Below are 13,145 nucleotides of genomic sequence, written 5' to 3'. Positions count from 1 at the left end.
TTTCAGAGAGAGAGTTTAGTGATTCATCAGTTGTATATAACACCCAGTGCTCATTATATCACGTGCCCTCCTTAATGCCCATCACCCAGTTACCCTATCCCTCTAACCTCCTCCCCTCCCGGAACCCTCAGTTTGTTTCCTATGGTTAAGAGTCTCTTATGGTTTGTCTCCCTCTCTGATTTTGTATTATTTTTCCCTCCCTTCTCCTATGCTCCTGTTTTGTTTCTTAAATTCCACATGAGGGAAATCATAATTGTCTTTCTCTGCTTGACTTATTTCACTGAGCATAATACCCTCTAGTTCCATCCACATCATTGCAAATGGCAAGATTTTTTTGATGGCTAATAGTCCATTGCATACATATACATTTTCTTTATCCATTCATCTGTCGATGGACATCCGGACTCTTTCCATAGTTTGGCTATTGTGGACATTGCTGCAAACCAAAGAGGTAAAGGATCTGTACTCTGGAAACTATAGAATATTCATGAAAGAAACTGAGGAAGACACAAAGAAATGGGAAAACGTTCCATGCTCATGGATTGGAAAAACAAATATTGTTAAAATGTCTATGCTACCCAGAGCAATCTATACATTCATTGCAATCCCTATCAAAATACCATCAACATGTTTCACAGAACTGGAACAAAGAATCCTAAAATTTGTATGGAACCAGAAAAGACCCCGAAGAACCAAAGGAATGTTGAAAAAGAAAACCGAAGCTGGAGGCATCACAATCCCAGACTTCAAGCTCTTTTAAAAAGCTTTAATCATCGGGGCGCCTGGGTGGCTCAGTCGTTAAGCGTCTGCCTTCGGCTCAGGTCATGATCCCAGGGTCCTGGGATCGAGCCCCACGTCGGGCTCCCTGCTCCGCGGGGAGCCTGCTTCTCCCTCTGCCACTCCCCCTGCTTGTGTTCCCTCTCTCGCTGTGACTCTCTCTGTCAAATAAATAAATAAAATCTTAAAAAAAAAAAAAAAAGCTTCAATCATCAAAACAGTATGGTACTGGCACAAAAACAGACACATCGATCAATGGAACAGAACAGAAAACCCAGAAATGGACCTCAGCTATATGGTCAACTAATCTTTAACAAAGGAGGAAAGAATATCCGATGGAAAAAAGACAGTCTCTTCAAATGGTGTTGGGAAAATTGGACAGCCACACGCAGAATGAAACTGGACCATTTTCTTACACCACACACAAAAATAAACTCAAAATGGATGAAAGACCTAAATGTGAGATAGGAATCTATCAAAATCCTAGAGGAGAACACAGGCAGCAACCTCTTTGACCTTGACAGCAGCAACTTCTTAGGAGACATGTCTCCAAAGGCAAGAGAAACAAAAGCAAAAATCAACTTTGGGACTTCAAGATAAAAATCATTTGCACAGCAAAGGAAACAGTTGACAAAACCAAAAGAACTGACAGAATGGGAGAAGATATTTGCAAATGCTTTATCAGCTGAAGGGCTAGAATCCAAAAATCTATAAAGAACTTATCAAACTCAACACCCAAGGAAACATTCAGTTTTAAAGCTATGGAACTCAATGGTTCAGCAGAACATGAGCTTTAAAGTGGGTCAGACCCAAGTCTGAGCAGAGTCTCATCTTCCTCATTTAGCTATGCTATCTCAGGCAAAATCACTTCATCTTTCTTAGATTCAGTTTCTGTAAAATGTTGCCAATCTTAGTAACTTCCTCATAACTCTGAACTGTGATGATTAAATTCAAGAATGTATGTAAACTACTTAGCACAGTGACCGGTGCTTACTAAGTTCTTCGGAGGCAGCTATTAAACTTTACTTTTAAACCACAAAGAATTTCTTCCTTTCATGTGTAACTACTTTGCACACTGAAATAATCTGAGGATTAAAGCATTCTTACTTCCTTTATTCCTCCAGGTAAGTAAGGGAGACCGGAGCAGATGAAGTAACTTGCCAACCCCCTCAGCGCAAGGGCCCTTACACAGCTGAGCTGAACATCCAGGTCCGATTCCTAGGCCATGCCACTTCCCATTCAATACCCTGAGGGCTCAACAAGAGAACTAGAAGCATCTTCTCATACTCTAGAGGCCAACAGGGCCAACGTATTTATATCAGGGACCCAAGTGCCAAGAAATGCGATTGGCACACAGCAGACACGCTACAAACATGCAACGTGAACCAGAGCCGCTTTACCCGTACCTAGCCAAAGCCATGGTGCATCCACCTTTCCTACAGAAGGTAGGAAGTGGGGGGAAAGTCTATTAAGTGTTAGTGTTGTTTGCACTGCAGCTTTGAGTTAAACAAAAGCACTGACTGAATCCACAAACTAGATTCTTTCAGAGACAAGAGCAAAGAGCTCCTCTATCGGGATGCCAGCGGACGTTCACATTTCGGAGAGTCGTGCCTGGAAGTACTATTTTCCAAACCTACTACAGGGCCCCCCTTTACCCAGGGGCTCAATTCTCACTTCTCTTGCCCCTCCCCGACTTCAAATGGTGTTGGGAAAATTCAACCCTAGACCTGCCCTTCCCCAGCCAAGGTTCCAAGGGCTCCTCCACCCTTCCATCCTCTCTCTCCCTTCCAGGCCCCGGGGTGCCCGCTCAACGCCCGACCTCAACGCCCGACCTCAACGTCCAGCGACCAACGTCCGGTCCCCAACGACCGAAGCCCCGCAGCCCTCACGCAGTCCCTTTCGCTCCCTGCCACGCGCCTGGGAACCCTGACCTGGTAAGAGGCAAAAGGGCCGCTGACCCCGACCCGTCTCTGAAGGCTGGCCGTGGTGGCGTCCACTGGTGTCCGGCAGCCTCGCCGCCCAGACGCGCTCTCTGCGTTCACCCCACCTCCAATGGCTAGCTCTGCGCCAGCGCGGCGCCTGCGCAGTCCGCTCCCACGTGCACACTGCGACGCCCACGCACATCCTCCGCGCGCTGCCTAAGCCGCGCTGTGCCCCGGGGGCGGGGGGCGTCGCTGTGCACCAGGGCTCCGTGCTCGCAGTTTCTCCGCCGAGACTATATACTTATTCCAGCTGCTTCTAGCAATGTAGCCCTGCGAACTCGGATGGAGTTCGAGCTCAAAGATGCAGACGGTGTCTCGGTAATGGTCACTTCGGTCGCATTAACCACTTAAAGTCTTACAAGGTTTTTCAAATTAATCCGCTAACTCTGCCTGAAAAGTAAATACAGGTGATCACTTTTTCCCTGACTAAGCACACCTGGTTATATGTTGGTGCCGCTCAAATATTTCTAAACCTTTTTTTGGAGGGGACTAGGGACCTTTCAAACAAATTCGGGAGAAAAATGGTACCCCATGTATTTATCAACTAGTTTCCACATTGTCAACTCACGGTCAGTCTTGTCTGCATCCGTACCCCACGCACACTTCTCCCATTGTTTGGAAGCAAATTCTGACTTGAATCTTTTTTTCTTTGTAATAGGTTTTTTTTAGAACAGTTTTAGATAAAAATTGAGAATTGAGAAGATAGTACAGAGTTTCCCAGATTAACCATACCCAGTTTCCCCTATTATTCATATTACATTAGTAGGGTACATTAACTACAATTAAGGAACCAATATTGATACATTATTACTGAAGTCCAGAGTTTATCTAGATTTCCGCAGTTTTTACCTATTGTCCTTTCTCTGAGCCAGAATTCCATTCAGGATACCACATTATTACATTTAGTTGTCGTGTCTTCTTAGGCTTTTCTTGGCTGTGGCAGTTTTTCAGACTTTCCCTGTTTTGGTGATCTTGATAGATTCCAGGAGTACTGGTCAGGCATTTTGTAAGATGCCCCACTGTTGGAGTTTGCTGTTTTTCTAATGATAAGACTGGAGTTAAGGGTTTTGGGAAGGAAGGCTATAGAGGTAAAGTGCCATTTATCCAGCACCATATCAAGTGTACATCCTGTGAAAATGATTCATGACAGTTGACATTTTCCACTTGTAGGGAGCAGGATGGTGTCACTCGTGTCAAGTAGTGATATAATCAGAAAAGAAGCCAAGGATATTGCAGCTAAGACCAAATATCACCAAAACCAGTATAGACTGGGAGTACCAAGGACTACAACCCGTAAGGCCTAGAAGAACTAGGAGCTGATAATCACTAGAGACAAAAGAGGCCTGCAAAGGCACAAGACTGATTAAACTCTTGTAAAAAGAGGATTTCTACAGCAAACTGCCAGACTCTCTAGACACTGACCCTTCCTCATCTGACCACATTAAAAGGCAACTGCTGTGGACTGTGCCTGATTGATCTCTGAACATAATAGAGATCCTCCACTTTTAAACATATTAAGCAGTAAGTGCCTAGAGCTGGCCTAGACCTGACCAAGTCCTCATAGTAACTGTGCTCACAGACTGACTTGGTTTGATTGATTAAGTTCTTTTTTTTAAAATTTTATTTATTTATTTGACAGACACACAGCAAGAGAGGGAACACAAACAGGGGGAGTGGGAGATGGAGAAGCAGGCTTCCCGCTGAGCAGGGAGCCAGATGTGGGGCTTGATCCCAGGACCCTGGGATCATGAACTGAGCCAAAGGCAGACACTTAACGACTGAGCCACCCAGGTGCCCCTGATTCATTAAGTTCTTACCCTTATTGTATCTTGTTTGTTGCATAACTTTGTATTGTACTTTGTGTGATGTGTATGAAGCCAAATTAAATGCACAGTGAAATGTCATTGAGTTTAGAATCCTGAACCTGCTTTCAATTGTATTAACCTTACTTTATGAATGAATAAAGCTGACATTGCAGAAAGACACAACTCTTGTACACACCTTTATAACATACTCGAGATACCACCACCTGACTAGTGTTCTTCAGGTTTCTAAAGTTACTCTTGTTTTCCCTCCCTTTGCATATTATACACTTTGGAAGAAAGTTATTACACCCAGTCTACACCTTTCTGCTAAGAAAGAGAAGTTATGCTCCCCCTCCTTAAGGGCCAGATACCGAAATTATTTCCAATTTGTTTACATAGGAGATTTGTCTCTTCTCCATTTATTAATATATTTGATCATATATACTGTATATGTATTATTATGAACTCATGTTTATTTTATACTTTAGGTTATAATCCAACACTACCTCATTTCCTTGCTCAAATTTTTCCAATTTTGGTCATTGGGAGCCCTTTGAGTTGGCTCTTGTTATCCTTTGACATATTTCCATCAATGTGGGGTTGTTTTTATTTTTATTTGGGGGCCTTTTTTTTTATCACTTTTACTTTTGGGGATATTATATCTTGTTATCTATACATATTTATGTATCTTTAAAAGATAATAACTTTTAAAAGCAGCACCAAAACTTAACAATTAACAATTTAACATTTTCTTAACAACTTCTGAATATCATGAAATTAGTGTTTAAAATATCCAGAGAGTCTCAAATGATTTTTAATAATTGGTATGTTCAAATCAGGCTCCAAACAAGATCCTATATTTGTATTCAGTGATGTATTTTAAAAAGATACTTCCTTTTAATCCTTTTCTTGTAATTTATAAATTGAAGTAATGGCAGTTTTTCTTAAGTTCAATTGTGAGCATATCCCCTCTGGCAAGTATACTTCACAGGTGGTATTGTGTTCCTCTGTAGCATTACATCAGAAGACACTTAATATCTAGTTGTTTCTCTTTGGAGGATACTGAAATTGATCTAGCAGGTTCAAGTGATGTCAGCCCCATCTACCCATTATAAAGTTTTCCACTGGCTTTTTGTCTAATGATTCTAGACTCACTGATGATTGTTACCTAGATCCATTATTTCATTAGGGTTTGCAAACTGCTGATAGTCTGTTTTCTGCATTTATTATCTGGAATTCTATAAAGAACTTTCCCACATTGACTATTTGATTGAGATTCAGTTTGTAACAGGAAAGTTAGGATGCTTGATTCTTTTATCAGTTTTCAGACTGTGATGATTCTTTGGCATCTTCCAAAGGTGACCAGTGATGTTTTAAAAAAATCAACACACATTAATTTTTGACATAGTAGAAGAGTCTCAAATGCTGTTGTTATTATTTTTAATGTTAAATTGTCCTTTGACCAGTGGGCACACTTTTGAATTGTCTCCTGAGTCTTTGACACAACTATTATTTTTCTTCTTTGCTTTCTGATACACATATCTTAGACTTTCTTGCACTTTTCCTGCTCCAGACTTAGAATCAGTCCCTGATTTCCAAGGGGGAGTCCAAGTGACTTTTTGTGGGAAATTATATTTAGAAATGATGGAGGATAGGGGTGTGTATTGTGCTGATTGTTATTCCAGGCCTTTTCAGTGGACACTTTTAATGAAAAAAAAAAATACCATGAGTTCATACTGATATTTCTAAATTCAAATTTAGAATTGCAGAATTTTTACTTAATTTCTTTGATTTTGTATTTGTATGTCCTTTCTCTAACAATGAAAATCGTGGTATCCAGAAACATAATTATTAAATGCTTTAAACTAATATATATATTTCAGAAATAACAGTGAAGGTTATTACTAACAATATGAGCTGTGAAAAAGGCTTACATTTTTTCCCCCTTGGAAAAATATATCTCACTAGGAATGTTTGGTCGATTGACTGTTTTAAAGTCAATTTATTACTTCACTGTCAGAAACACTTTAACTGCAAAGTATGTCTCACTGCAGTATTTTCATTTAAGGAGGGAGGTGCCGTTTCCTGTTGAAAAGGAAAGAGGAATAAAGTGACATAACGTTGATTTTTTTTAGTGATTTTTCCCCCCTAGCAGTTAGCGTCAAAGAAGCTTAACAGAACAGGAACAAGCTTTGCTTTACAAACTCACGTTGACAACTTGACAGAATTAACTACTTTCACTCATGAGTTGGATGAGTAGGAAGTCCTAAACCAAAGAACATCACTGGACAGCGTAGATTTCAATTCGCAGATTGAACCTTCCCCTTATCTGGACCCGATTAGGCAACTGTATTCAACACACTTTTTCCTCCAATACACTTTTTGTTGCTAATTATTGAGTAGCTCCTGCATGTCAATGCCCACAATGCGAACCGGGACACCCGGCCGGGAGAGGACACTTCCCGCGCTCAAGGCGCTCACAGCCTGGTGCCAGGGACGAACGCACGAACAGTTTATTATTAAACAATGGCAGTGTGTGCCAGGTTGAAGACACGAACGCGGTGTTATGGAAACCCCCAGAATCTCTCCCAGGGATGAATTGTCAGAGGGACAGGTAGGCTCCTCCTGCTAATTCCGCCTACGTCAGGTGCAAGGTTTGCGCCTCAGAGCTGGGAAGTCACAATTTCGAATTCTTTTATTGCTTTATACCCCTGACTAATATGAGAAGAGTCAAAGAGTGAGGTGGGTTTATACCCAATGAGAGCGTCCTACAGAAAGAAAGAACAGGCTTAGGGTGGGAGTGGCGTGAGAAACAGGACAGGACTAGCAGGATTGCTGGCTAGCCGACTCAGTCCGGGCATGGGTGCCCAGCGAGTGTGAGCGCCGGGCTGGGCCCTGCGGGGGCAGGAGGCGGTACGGCCCCGGCCCCGCGCACTGCAGACAGGTTACACTGGCTCCGAGGTGCGTCGCGTCACACCGCCCGCGCCTCGCTGATTGGCTCCTCCAGGGAGCCCCACCCCCTCAGCTGTAGTGGGGCCGGATTCAGCGTCGCCGCCATCTTTGTTGATGTGTCAGCTCCGCGGGGGTTTGGGGAAGCCGTGGCGGAGGGAGCGCGGTGTCGGGCTTGTCCCTGGTCGCTGTTTCCCCCCCCTCACCTCCTGGTCTGCCGGACCCCGCTATGGAGAAATTAGGCCCTGAGCCGTAGCTTCAGCGGCCTCGTTAGGGGTGCGGCCTGAAGCTCGGAGAAGTGGGGTGAGTGCTTGACGGGCGCCCGGAGCCGACCGCAGTCGCGGTGGCGGCGCGGAGGGACTGCCCACCTCCCCCGCTGTTCTGCAGGTCCCGGGTCGGCTCTCCGCCTGGCCTCTCTCGCGGGCAGTGGAGGCCGGCGAGCGCTGGGGGACGGAGTTAGGAATCCCTCCCTCTCCCTGCCTTGTTCCCTGGGTCCCGGGCCGACTGGAGAGGAGGCGGCCGAGGGATCTGCGGGGATCGGGGGCCGCGCCTCCGGAGCGGTGCTTGGAGAGCAGCTTAATTTGGGCCGATTGCCTGATCTCCCAGCGCGAACTGCAGCTAAGCCCCACCTGCTCGGCTATTTTTCACTCAGTTGCCTATTTCTCTTTCCGTTTTCAAGTTGACTGTGTTTTATGTTTACTGTTGTGGCGACTTTTTGCCGTCTTACCAACTCTTCCGTTACTGTGATTTTAAGTAACTTAAAGATGGTTCTTTGGGATTTTGGTTTTGAGAGATACTATTATTGGTTTTTATGTTGCCTTTCTTCCAAGGACGTCAGGCATTTGATAAACCTTGGCTGGTAAGGATATTTCAAATTTGTGTCCATCAAACTTGTAACATGGGAAAGCCTCTACGTTTCCCCCAGCAGCAAGACTGGGGATAGCGCAGGTGTAATTAATGCTTAGCTGTTAGCAATTTAACAACTGTAGCTAATATTCACATCTTCGTTTTGTTTAAAGAGGCCTGAATTTAGAGTCGGAGCATCTGGATTAGAATCTGCCTCTTTCACTTGATAGTTTTGTTACCTGTGAGGATTAGTATAGTAAAAATAATGGTGTATACAGTGCCAGGCATTTGGCAGTTTTCTTCGTGTGTGTGTTTGTGATGTTCCTTGATGCCTAGCGTTTTTACTTCTTCCTAAATGATAGGCTGGAAGTTTTTGTAAGAAAAGTGTGCAGTAAATCAGTGGAACAGTATTTCAAAAGGTGTGCTGATAGTCATTAAAAAAAAAAGATTTAGTGTGTAGGTATGCAAATTGTGGGTGTAGCCTTCCTAACTACAAACTACACCTTCATATTTGCGGAGTTAATCTTGTGGGAAAGATTAAGGTTCAAGAGACATTCACAGTGAAACTGAACTATCTCCTTGTGAATAAAATCTCTTCTCTGTACAGCTACTTTTCAAATTTTATTCATCATTGCAAAAATAGAAAAGTGATGATTGGCCTCTTAATTTTATTTAAAATCAGTAAAGGTATTGAGTAGTTCACAAATCTTACAAAGAATTAAAACTCCTTTTTGCATTGTAGTAGGCAAACATATACTCAAGAATCTACCTGGAAATGCCTGGCTTGTGTTTATGTCTGTGTTTTTCCCTGGAAATGCATGGATTGTTTTTATGTTGATGTTATTATTTTTGAAACCTTGTCAAATTCAGAATACCAGCATATAAACCTAGAGATTTCTTTAAACAGTGAAGGTTCCAGAGTGTCATTGGTATTTCAGAGTCTTACTGCTAACATGAAAGGAGTGGTATAGCACAGTAACTACTCTGTGACCTTTTAGTTCCTTTACCCGTAAATGCAAGAGTTGTCCTTTAGTACTATTCGATGATAGCATAGCTGATGGCAATTTCTTAGTATATTCAGTTTAAAAACGTCTATTTACATCTATATGCTGACATCAGCAAGTGGGGTAAAACAGTACAGAATACTCTTAATGAGATTAATAGGTCGAAGCAGCCTCTTTTAGAAATTAGAAAAATCATCTTTCCCTTTGAAGAATGACTAGTAATCTGTATTAGTTTTCCAAATTCCTCTAACAATTTCATGTGAAAGAATCCTTGACCTCAAGTTCTGCTTTTTTTCTTTCAATAAAATTTAGGTTTTTCTTTTATCCCTTATTTCTGGCTTTAAATAATAAAGCCAAGGGGCACCTGGGTGGCTAAGTCAGCTAAGTGTCTGATTTATGCTAGGACATGATTTCAGGGTCCTGAGATTAAGGCAGCGTGGAGGTCACTACTCAGCCAGGACTCTGCTTCTCCCTCTTCCTCTCCATCTGCCCCTCCCCCAGCTTGTGCTCATGCTCTCTCAAATAGATAGAATCTTTAAAAAAATAAAGCTGATTCTTGAATTTCTCATAAACATTCACTAGGCTTAGGGTATTGTAAATGTTATATTTAGTGTTTCAGGGCAACAGTAGGAGGATAGATCATTTAAATTTACAAATAACCCTCTAATCTTATATTTTTTCAGACTTCTTGAACTTTTTTAGCTACTGATATTTAAAAAATCTATTTGGACTAAGTAAACAAAAGGAAAAATATTGACATGAAGGGACAATAGACACAAAGTCAAAATTAAACCCACCAAAGAAAGTATTGATTGGATTGTGAGTATATTTGTCATTAAGACCTGAACTGATAGTCTGCTGTAGGGATGATTATGTAGTAAGTACTAATGAATAATGTTTTTGGTAAACTGTATCATACCATATTAACTGAACGCAGGCGAAAGGTAAGCTTTCAGAATTTAACATTAACCAGAACCCCTTAATAGAAGGCAGACTTACAACTTACCTTTAATTTTTTTATTAGTCTTCCTTTTTGAAAAGGAAACTATAGGTCAATCTTTTTTTTTTCTTTTAATTTTCAGATTTGGGAAAATATTAGACAAAAATACTTTTTGTATTTCCTGAGACTCATTAAAGTTTATATAGTGAGTGCTCTACAGATAGCTTCAAAATAAGATTTTTGTATTAATAACTTTTTGCTTTAAAACTTAATAGAGTTATAAAATTGCATTGTCTAAGAGTAAACTGATAATATGACAGATAACTTGATAATGTGATAGATGGTATGGCCACTTACCTCTTTTTCCTGGAATCCTGATGGACCCTAATTTCTCTTTCTCCTGTTATCCTGTCACAGGATTTGGTACTATTTGGGGGGGACTCCTGCTGCATCTGTTGCCCTGAGGTTTTTTTTTTTTTTTTTTACGATTGATTGGTTAATTGATTATTAGGGGAGAGAGCACGAGGGAGCAAGCAAGCAAGCACAGGAATGTGAGGGGCAAAGGGAGGGGGGGAGAGAATCTCAAGCCGACTCCAGCACTGAGCGTGGAGCCCCATGCAGGGCTTGATCTCAGGACTCTGAGATTACAACCTGAGCTGAAACCAAGAGCCACTCAACCAACAGCACCACCCAGGCACCCCTTGAGTCTGTCTTTCTGACATCTTTTTTTGTAATGTAATGCACATAACTGTAAAAATTACTCTGCCCTGAGTCTTAGGTGCAAAGCTAAACAAACCCCCACAGGGATAATTGACCTTGGCTTCATACTCTTTTAACTGGTAGGATAAAGGCAACTTTTAAAATCTAGTGGTATGTTTCACAAAAAGGAAACTCATTAAGGTTAAATTTTACCTACAAACTTAATTAGAATGTGAGTACCATACAAAATATTTCTCCCTTTTGATAGAATTTAGAGTTCTTTGAAATTGCTAGCTTAGTCTTTTTTTTTAGTTTTTAATCTGATTTGCATAAATTCACCTGTTAACTTCAGTGTCTGATATTTTCATCATGTGAAACAAAGTTTTCATGTTTTTTTTTTTAAAGATTTTATTTATTTATTTGACAGAGAGAGACACAGTGAGAGAGGGAACACAAGCAGGGGGAGTGGGAGAGGGAGAAGCAGGCTTCCTGCGGAGCAGGGATCCCAATGCGGGGCTCGATCCCAGGACCCTGGGATCATGACCTGAGCCAAAGGCAGATGCTTAACGACTGAGCTACCCAGGCGTCCCAGTTTTCATGTTTCTTACACAGGTTCCTTTCTATTAGTTTAAAACTATGTTTAAAAACTTTATCCAGGAATGTGTTTGTATTTTAAAGCTAACCTCCATCAAAAATCACTTACTTAGGATTGTGATCAGATTATGTTGGACTATGGATGCATTTTTGATGTAATTTATTGCTTCTGATTTTAATTGCCATATCAGAACCTTGTTAGAACTGGTCAGATAAATTATTCTTTTGTTCATGCTGCTTTTAAAGTTTATTTGGGGAATATGTGAAAAACCTTTTAATGTGCTTGGCCTACAAAGGACAGTTAACCATTATAGTGAAGAACAGGAGTGCTCTCACAGACTCAACTTGCTTATCTTAGTGGACATGATTTTAAGAAATATACAGGTGGTGTTTGAGATTCATATGGTATAGTTTGTAACTTAAAAATTTGTTGTTTGTTGTAAATAATATTTATGCTGAACTGAGCCAGATTTTTCTGTTGGATTTAAAACATTTATGTTTTAAATAGCTTCAGGGGGAACACTGACAGATGTTCATATTAAAATGCTGTAAACACAAAGAGTAAAAGATTTAAGATGGAGCTTTTTTTTTTTTTTTTTAACATAGAGCTTTTATATATATTGGTCCACTATACCTGAATGTAAACTCCCTAACGGATGGGTGTTTTCTCCACTGTCGTGTTCCCAACGCATAGAACAGTGCCTGCACATAATATGCGCAGTACATGTTTGGTGTATTAATTAATAGTTCGGAAATGTATTTGTAACTTGGTACTTTTCTATGAGGCTTGTTTGTTTGATAACCTGTTGCCAAATATCTGTGGATTGGATTCATTTGTATTTGCAGTTTATTGAGTAAGCCTGTTTTTTTTATTGTTTATACTGCTAATTACTAAGAAAAAAGGTAATTGTACTAAAAGCTGTTAAAGACAGTGTTTTTATTTGTAAGGCTCTTAATATGGAAATAATTTGGTAGAAATATGAGTTCTTGCATTAAGAAATAAAACAGAGGAGGATAATGATTGGCTTTAAGGCAAATAAAAAATGTTTCTTGACCAGTTGCCTACAGCTGATGAGCTCCAGTAAGAGCGAAACCAGTTCTCACTTCTCTGATACTGAAGTGTGAATTGGTCCTGTAGTACTGTGTCAGAAACAACTCTGAAAAAAAGTGCTTAAACTGAGAGGAATTTTGTGACTGTTAAGTTTTAAATATAGTATTTTCCTCTAATGAGTAAGAGTTGCTAAAAAGTCAAATAACCTGTATTTTTTTTAACCTCAAAAAAGGAATTGATGTAATCTATATCTTTATATGTGAGTATGGATTTGATTTGTATAAGCTTCTTTTTAAAACAATCTTGTAAACAAATGTCTAGTTTTATATCCTGTCCCTTTAAACTACTCTTAGGCTATTGGATCCTCAGTAATTTTGATGACAACTACTCCTGTCCCCCAAAGAAAAAACTTGGACATAACCAGACTGGCCCGCATCTGTATGGCCAGCTGGAGGCCCCCAAGAGGACTCAGCTGACTGTTTTTTTCCCCCTCTTATT

The 13,145-nt window shown here is 40.8% G+C and overlaps 2 protein-coding genes across 4 annotated transcripts in view; one reads left to right on the top strand and one right to left on the bottom strand.

Moving 5' to 3' along the window:
* TDRD1 (tudor domain containing 1) overlaps positions 1 to 3,371 on the bottom strand; it is a 44,066-nt gene extending 40,695 nt beyond the window's left edge. The window contains exons 1-2 of the mRNA XM_032423005.1: positions 3,352 to 3,371; positions 2,709 to 2,856 (exon numbers count right to left, since the gene is read on the bottom strand). Coding sequence (XP_032278896.1) covers positions 2,709 to 2,856; positions 3,352 to 3,371 — 168 coding nt within the window. The remainder of the gene's footprint in view (positions 1 to 2,708; positions 2,857 to 3,351) is intronic.
* A 4,237-nt stretch (positions 3,372 to 7,608) lies between these two features.
* Positions 7,609 to 13,145, top strand: part of CCDC186 (coiled-coil domain containing 186) — a 46,328-nt gene continuing 40,791 nt past the window's right edge. For all 3 annotated transcript variants that reach the window (XM_032423235.1, XM_032423234.1, XM_032423236.1), the window contains exon 1: positions 7,609 to 7,816. The gene's annotated coding sequence lies outside the window, so the exon portion shown is untranslated. The remainder of the gene's footprint in view (positions 7,817 to 13,145) is intronic.

The sequence above is a fragment of the Phoca vitulina genome, unplaced genomic scaffold (genome assembly GCF_004348235.1).
Source record: "Phoca vitulina isolate PV1807 unplaced genomic scaffold, GSC_HSeal_1.0 scaffold28, whole genome shotgun sequence".
Taxonomy (NCBI): Eukaryota; Metazoa; Chordata; class Mammalia; order Carnivora; family Phocidae; genus Phoca; species Phoca vitulina.
Note: the sequence above shows the minus strand (reverse complement) of the source record. Positions and strands in the feature narration are given on the sequence as shown.